The sequence below is a fragment of the Magnolia sinica genome, chromosome 2 (assembly GCF_029962835.1).
Source record: "Magnolia sinica isolate HGM2019 chromosome 2, MsV1, whole genome shotgun sequence".
Lineage (NCBI taxonomy): Eukaryota > Viridiplantae > Streptophyta > Magnoliopsida > Magnoliales > Magnoliaceae > Magnolia > Magnolia sinica.
The window spans coordinates 129,034,872-129,043,261 of NC_080574.1; the positions used below are offsets into that span (position 1 = coordinate 129,034,872).

Consider the following 8,390-nt stretch of genomic DNA (forward strand, 5'->3'; position numbering starts at 1 on the left):
TTAAAGCCATTTGTCGAGAAATTTGATTCAGAGGACATGTCCATGCCTCTGACTGATCCTGTTTACCAGGACTGATCTCCTAGTCTGATGGAGGTATAGGTAGGTTTATCGCTTTCATAGGATTATGGTAGTTGCTTTGGTCTGGCTGAAGACGGTAAACTTAGCGCTCCTGGGAGGCAACCCAGCTCTTCATTTCATTTCGTTCGTTGGTTCAATGTTTGTGGGTAACATTACTGCAAACCCTCACGAGACTACAACTCGTCCACTAGGGGTAACCTAGGGGTTTAAAGGCTTGTTGCATACGCTAAATGCAATCGAGAGCACCTGCGAAAGTGGTATAGGTAGGATTGTATTTTTGTTATTTTATTTGTCGGTTTCTCTCTTGTGCTGACCGCTCTTACGTAGAAATCTTTGAAAAGCCTCTTGATTCTGTCATTCAGGTACTATCTTTCCATCACTCTTATTTTTCCGTTGTCTCATGTGCATTGCATGTCTATTTCTTTTTACATTGAAGACAATGTAGATTTTAGGTTGGGGGTGGGAGATTAGGTTACCTAATCAGCATTTTCTTGAGCAAACGTTGTGAAAATTTTTTATTTTTCAGGATTTCTAATGAAGTCGAAGTGATTTTGACAGGCCATCTAGGGCACTTAGAATTTCAAGATGCGTGATGTTGGTACTTTATGACTCTTGGATTCAGTTATCTATTAAATTTCATAGCTAAGTTTGAATTATTAATCCATTATTAGAATTTGTAAACATTGGTTGAGTCATGAATTCGCAGGACACATCTCGCTTGCATATTAAGGTTTCAGTTCGATATTAAAGGATTAACTTGGTAATCACTAAACATAAAAGGAACCAACTTGGAAAACTGAAGGGATTGGGCAAATGGTCTTTACCTTAGGTTTGCTCCCTATAGGTATAGACTTAATTTCCCATGAATGATATGTGAAAAAGTTGGGTGTACAGACTTTACCTTAGGTTTGCTCCCTATAGGTGAGGATCTGATCCCTCTTCTTTCAGTTATTTTAAAAAAAAATAAAAAAATAAAAAAATAAAAAATAAAAAAATAAAATAAAATTAAAAGAATAAAAAGATAAGTGTAAGCCAAGTGGGGTTATCGTGATTTCTCTTATTTGTTACCAATGATATCCTTAAATATCAAGGTGAATCTTAATGTTGTCAAGTCGAGATTGGACTATACATCCATGAAATTCAATATTTAGAATTATTCTAATTAATGGACTAATATGTTGAATTTGATTATGAAGTTTACCATGTACTGGAGTCTAGGAGAAAGCAATATCCAACAGTCATGAATCTAAAAGTTCTCGTATCTGGATTACTCTGCAAAAATCACTCGAGTTTATAAATTGTTCTGTAATTCTCAACTCATTTTTCGCATACTTTGCTCGGGACTAGCAAAATGCTGGTTGGGGGTTGTGTTGAGGGTCAAATATTGCATATCAGACCCATTTATTGCATAGATTTATACGCATGGTACTGCTTAATGGCCTGATTAATCGTGTTTATAATGCAGAGTGTATGTACGAGCCTGGACCGAAATGGGTGTTTAAAGCATGGACTTAACGCTCTGATGACACCAAAGCGTGGGACGGACTCCAAAGACCCAAGATCAACAGAATTACACATCAGGGACCCAAGAAAATCAAGGAATTGAAGCTCAAGTGGCCTGAAAAGTGTCCAGAATGAAAGATCATAGGGTTCCCACCATCTGATCAGTTCAAAACTCCATACGTGTCCTGATGACCATAAGTGAACCGTACACGTGAAATTTCAGCTCCTGTATCACTGTAGAAAGGGCCCAACGGACAGATCAGCCCACAAATTATCAATCTGGGGCCCGCCAGATAGCTGGATATACTTCATTTTTGGTTTCAAACCCCTTAAATGGGATAGAGAAACGGATGGATGGAGCGGATTTGGCATGAACATCATGATGGGCCCCACCTTAGGGTGCATGTGTACACAGTACATGGATGTGTGCAGTGCACCGGACCCATGAAATCGGTCAGCGCGCTCGCTGACCGATCCCTTCTACAACTCAAGATCTCTCACCAGCGAACCGAAACAGAGCCTGCGGAAGTGTCTAGTGGGCCACCATCATGATGCAACGGTCCGATCTGGACCGTCCATTGGAATCCCACGGGTCCATTGGCCAAGACCTAGGTGACCTTTTGGCCCCATGCAGATGCAAACACGGAGATCGATGTACAACATAAGATGAACGGTGAATTGAGTGAGTACAATGGCCCACACAAGAACCCACGAAAACCACTCCTTCCCGACTGATTTTTCACAAGGAATTCAATGGACAGTGGGGATTTCGCAACCGATTTCGATCAGGGCCTTCACCAACGTCCCAGCGCAAGAAGCGCCGAGCTCTGCTGCGCGCAACCGAGATTTTCGGGCCATTCTGTGATCAAGATGCTGATCTGATCAACAATCCAGTCCGCCCAAATGATAGATCATGCGATCTTGAACCCCACCAAGAAGTCCGATTCCAAGTCTTGACAATCAATTCCAAAATCTCAAGCCAAACGGAGGTGTGTTTCCGTGTTCAGTCTGCTACGCACGCTGCTGCCGCGCCTGGCTGCGTAAAGAGGAGTGTCTTCACACCCTATTCCGGGTAGGACTCCCGGACGACAGTCCTGTATAAGAAGACGGAAGGAACGAGCTAGGCCAGGGGGAAGAAGTTTGGGAACGTGGATCAGTTTTAGGTGTCGCTGGTCAGGGAAACGGTTGATTTTTTCTATTGTTTTTGCTGCTGCTGTGCATAAGAGGAGTGCAGCTGCTGTTTCTCTTGGTCAGGGAGCTGAGGCAGCGGATGAGGGAGGAATTCTTTGATGGGGCAGGGAACCAAGCGAGAGGATTGAAGAGAGAGTAAAGTTTTTTTTCTTTTTCTCTTTTGTTTCCTTTATTTCTTTCCTTCTTGTTCTTTTCTTTCTCTTTTTATTTTTTTTCTATTTGTTCTGGGTTTAGGCCAATCATGAGTGGCTAAACCTCTTAGCTAGGGCTAAGAGGTGAAGCTTGTAGTGAGATGGGAGAGTTTATTCTAGTGCCATTTGATTAGAGTGAAGAGATTTTTTTATTTAATTTTATGGGAATATTTTTTAGTTTTTAATGGCATGTTGTGACTGAAATTACAATGGGCTTGCAATGGCTTTGAGTATTCCTCTTCTCTTATTTTGATTATAATGTCAGGAAGCCCTGATGTTCACCATTGTCTCCTGGGCATGGTTGGATGTCGGTACCCTTCCTAACCTTCATAATCATCTGATTGGTTGGTAATTAGTTTAATTCTGTTGTTGACTTTGCCTCCTGGGCATGGTTTGGTGATGGAATCCATTCTAATTCATACACCTTTCATCTCTTGAAACCTATATCAATGGCAGTTCAGTAAATTTCCATAATTTGTGATACTGGCATATGATCTCCCTGATTCCTACAAGTGGATCTTCTGAATCCCTAGTTTTTCTTCCTCTGAATTCCTTAAAGTTTTAAATAATTAGTCCACAATTATTTCCTAAATTCTATTTGGTTTAGATCACATCTTAGTCTAGTTCTAGTTCTACTCGGTTTCAGACAACGTACAGGTATCAGTCCCTGTGGATTCGACCTCGGTCTTACCGAGTTTATTACTACATCACAACCCTGCACTTGGGGAGTGAACAGTCACGACTCCTAAAGCTCAAAAGATCAAGAGTTATGATCGAACTAAAACTTAGTATAAATAGTAAAAACAAATTTAAAATGGAGTTTTGACCCTCAATCTCATGGAATCTGGCAAGTTTGGAATGGGCAACCTGCAATGGCTGGGTTGGTTGGCTTAAATAGCTTCTCCTACCCCAAAATCATTCCAATTTGTGAGATACGCCTGCTTTAGGGTTTAGATGGTCCTGATCACTTCCGCCTCTGATCGGCCCTTCTCTAAAGTATCCGAGACCCACTCTACATCAGTTTTGCTGGTAAGAGCCAAAAGGCTAAATACTAGGGTTGCAACTTGGACTCGACCGTAATTTGCTCAACTCAAGTCCGGTTGGACTGCAAGATAATGTTGGTTTTATGGTATGGTTTTTGAAAAACAAAAGATACGTGAACGTATGGCCTCCCTGTACATAAACAAAGGTGTCACGTAGAATTGAATCTTAATTCCTGTGCATTGGAACAACAGCTAGTGCTAGACAGGCCATTTTATTTGGTTCGAATGAAATTTAGTCCGTTAATGGGTTATATTCATTCCTTGACAGGGTTAGTGCTAGACAGACCCCCTTTTTTGGTGCGAATGATATTGAGTCCTGTGCATGGCCCAAGGGGTCTGCAAAGAAAGCCCAATTCAAGCTTAATTAGGCTTGGATTTAGCAGATTTAATCTTTTGGGGCTGAAATCAGTCCAAAGATTTGCCCATGGGCCTAAAATTGCATCATGACGCTGGACCATTCCAGGATATGCCCAGGCAAATGAGCTAGCTCTGGCCATTAATAATCCTAGTTAATTTACTAGAATTTTACTTCTTTTCTTCAGGTTAGTTTCACGACGGGCGTTCTGTCGCAGTAGAGCGATTTTACGAGAACAACTACAAGCGCGTGGAACAATTCATGAAAGAAATCTACCACATCTAATGCTAGTGACTAATGCATATGACAAATGCAATTTTATTTGTAATATGATGCATCGGCTAAAATATATATTGTTTTGTTTTCAAGCAATTGTGAAAGAAATTATCGTAGGATATTGAAGTCTCAGAACTTTTTATGATCAATTCATGAAGAAGAAGATAGAAATGGCTGGGGTGGCATTTGCAAGTCATCAAGGCTTCCTTCCAGCATCTCCACCACCCTACTCATTGAAGGCCGATCTGTTGGGTTGGTTTGGATGCACCATAAACCAACTAAGATCATCTTCCTTGCTGTTTCTTCTTCAACTTTGGTTGCAATTCCATGTAAACCTAGATATCCATGTAGATCAAGATGGCTGTATGTAGTGAGACGGTTGTATATCCAATGAGGAAAATATATCTCGCTGGTGTTCTCCACAAGCGGATCAATGTTCTTTCTTCCTCCAACCATTTCCAGTACCATCATACCATAGCTATAAACATCTGACTTGTAGGAAACACCGCCAATGTTTCTACAATATACTTCAGGGGCAATATATCCAACGGTCCCCCTGGTACCCAACACAGATACAGTACTTTTTTGTGTGGGGCACAGCTTCGCTAGTCCAAAATCTGAGATCTTGGGGCAGAAATCTTGATCTAGAAGAATGTTATGCGGTTTTATGTCGAAATGTAGAATGCGTGTGTTGCAACCACGGTGCAAGTACTCTAGTCCTCGAGCTACACCTATTGCAATTTGGTAGAGTTTTTCCCACCCTAAGGGATGTGATTCTCTTGGTTTCTCGGTGTAGATGAATTTTTCTAGAGATCCATTCGGCATGAACTCATAGATGAGTGCTCTTTTAGACCCCTCCGAACAGAAACCTAGAAGTGAGACGATATTCACATGGTAAGTCCTACCAATGCTGGCCACCTCATTAATGAAATCTTCTCCGTTGCCCTTGGATTCATTCAGGACCTTCACGGCCACAAGACGATCGTCCTGTAGCATACCTTTGAACACACCACCACACCCTCCTTGGCCTAAATTATCCTTGAATGAGTTGGTAATCTTCTTGAGATCTGAATAGGTGTATCTTCTTAGAGCAAAGGTTCCACAGATTTCTAAGAACTCTTCGACGTCACGAACGTTACCAGCATTGCCAGTTTTCTTCTTCCAATTTCTTCTTGAAGAGCCAGAAGATTTGGCTCGAATGAGCAAGAAGAGCAAGCCTGCTAGAAGGAAACACCCTGCTCCTGCGGATATTATATGTAAAAAAAGAGAAGAAATCAGTCACAAGTACTACATGATAAGAAATTCCATCAAGCTATTGTACATTAACACAGTCGATCAATTTCTTAGGATTATCCAATCCAAGTGATTCTTGAGGGACATAGCAATTGAAAATGGTGGCCACACAAAAAACAGTCATGTTGATTATTATAGAAAAAGCATTGGTTAGTAGTTTTATAGGAATGGGATTGTGAATCCTACTACAATGTGTGAGGAAGGTCAGGAAATTTGTTATGTTGACGCTACTCTGTGTTCTGTGGCCCAAAAATAAGGCATCCGGTTATCAATGGACTGGCATCTGTCGAAAACTTACCATTTGCTGCTTCTTTCTACCAACTGCTTCTGCATATGTGACCCACCTTAGATTTGAAAAAATGAGATTTTCATGCCGAAATGCTTACTCAGTGTGCCCACCAAATGGATCAGTCTTCTTCCAAATATGTAGGTACGCTTGATGCAGCTGTGATCTTAGTTAGCAAAACTCTTCTTTAAACTGTAATTTTAGGGGGGAAAAAACAAACAAACTGATATAATTGATTGAACATTTTAAACTCTGTTTACTTTGGAAGATAGGGAAGAATAACTCGTTTATATGGCAAACCAAATTAAAAACATTTTTTTCATGTAACATTCATTTCTTCTTGGATGAGATTCTATCGAAGACGAAAACTGAAAGCCAAGTGTCCAAAGTTGTCCTTGGGGTCATTTGGGTATAGGTCAAATGACCATTGAAACAATGAAAACTGACCGATCAGATGATCATGCTGATGCTGATGAAGAGGCGGTAGATCCTCTGGTCCATAGGTAGAGGTAGTGGTCTTCTCTGTTAAGGAGGTGGGTGACCAAACGTTTCCTGACAGGATACCTCCCTCATCTCTCCGCTTTAAGGTTTCTATGTCTGGCTATACAGTGAAGCCTAGTTTCGCTAGGCTTTTGGTAGTGCTCTCTCCAATTTTGTGTCGTCTAAATAAACAAAAGTATAGTTACAAATAAGTATTTTTGAGTAATCTTTACTAGGAAGTTCTTGTACAAAATAAGAGTAAGATAGAGGCGAATCTTGTACTTTTATTTCTCTTGTTTTACCAAAAAAAAAAAAAAAGTTGTGCTGTTGTCATATAGACATAGGCGTATTATTGAACCATGTAAAATTTTATGCTTGTCTTTTATTTTTGCTTCACTCTTTAGCTTTTTGTTTAGCTCTTTTCTTTTATGATGTTATTATGTCATGGACGAGACATATTTCTGAACCACGTAAATCTTTGTACCGCATCTCTTGTTTTTTGTTTGATCCTTTATTATTTTGTTTGTTTTTTGTTTGTATTTTTTTTTTTTTCTTGTGTAGTTTTGCTTTGCCCATATCAATCATGTGTAGGTGTTTTTCTACAACATTCACAATATGTGTGATTACACAAACTAATTGGATAATTGAACTGATTATCATGTTCACAGTCGAAAAAGTTGTGGATAAGAGTTTAAAAATGAAAGGGTAGGAAAGGAGAGGGGGCATCGTCAAATTGTAAAAGAAATTTCAGACGTTGGATTGCAAATAATGGTTGATTCTCTCATCTTGAATTATAAGCATGTTTACTTCATTTTGCAGGTGGGATGGAACCCAGGATGTTTACAAACTTCTTCTTTGGGAGAACTTGGGTTGAAACAGAGTTTGAGTATGATATATTTTCTCTCAAAAGTTAAAGATGAAGGATTATAATGAATTAGCCTCTAGGGAGAGACAGAGATTCGAAAAAAGAAGGCAGGGCGATAGTATGAAACCTATGGCAATGGCAATGGCAATGGTCTTCTTCTTATCCATGCCTCCATTTCTACCTGTAAAATCATATTATAGAGAAGATCAATAAAACATAAAATCATTTTAATGTAATAATACCAATAATGCCCATTTTTTTACACTGCAATATTTGGTTTCTTGCCTATAAAAGAAAATTAAATTGTGTCGACACCAATATAACTATTAAACAACTGCCAATTTATTTCAGAGATTATACAAAGGACATTTACTCATTGAAGCTCTGTTCCTCAACAAGTATCAGAATGGCATACATGTAATATGTATGATCCATCCAGCAAGTTGGCCAATGCGTTGATGACCATGTCAAAAAAATCAGGCTGGTCCACTCTATTTGTGGGTCATATTGCATGAACCAAACGATGGCTAAAAGGGGATCCATTTAGTGGTATTTTTGTTTCTGCAGCTAGCAGAGAGCAGAGAGGCCCAGTTTTAGGGCAGAGCTATTACACAGTGGGGCCAGCTTTTCCACTCACAATGTGGAGATTGTACATGCATGTTCCAATAGTCCATCCTTTCAATTGAACCATCGGTTCCAGACCTAAACCCCGTCATTTTCTGGGGATCTAAACATAACGGAAAGTGGTGTGGAGAAAGAAAAGCAAGCCTACTCTTATCTTCACCTTCTTCAATCGGTAGCTGCAAAACACTGACAAGGAAAAGCAGTT

The 8,390-nt window shown here is 39.9% G+C and overlaps 1 protein-coding gene across 1 annotated transcript; it reads right to left on the minus strand.

Annotated features, from left to right (window-relative positions):
* Positions 1-4,006: 4,006 nt before the first annotated feature.
* On the minus strand, positions 4,007-7,848 carry LOC131237628 (rust resistance kinase Lr10-like). Its single transcript, XM_058235508.1, has 2 exons — positions 7,689-7,848; positions 4,007-5,878 (listed from the first exon to the last, which is right to left on the minus strand). The coding sequence occupies exons 1-2, from the start codon at positions 7,726-7,728 to the stop codon at positions 4,788-4,790; spliced, it is 1,131 nt and encodes a 376-aa protein (XP_058091491.1). The 5' UTR covers positions 7,729-7,848; the 3' UTR covers positions 4,007-4,787.
* Between the last annotated feature and the right edge of the window lie 542 nt (positions 7,849-8,390).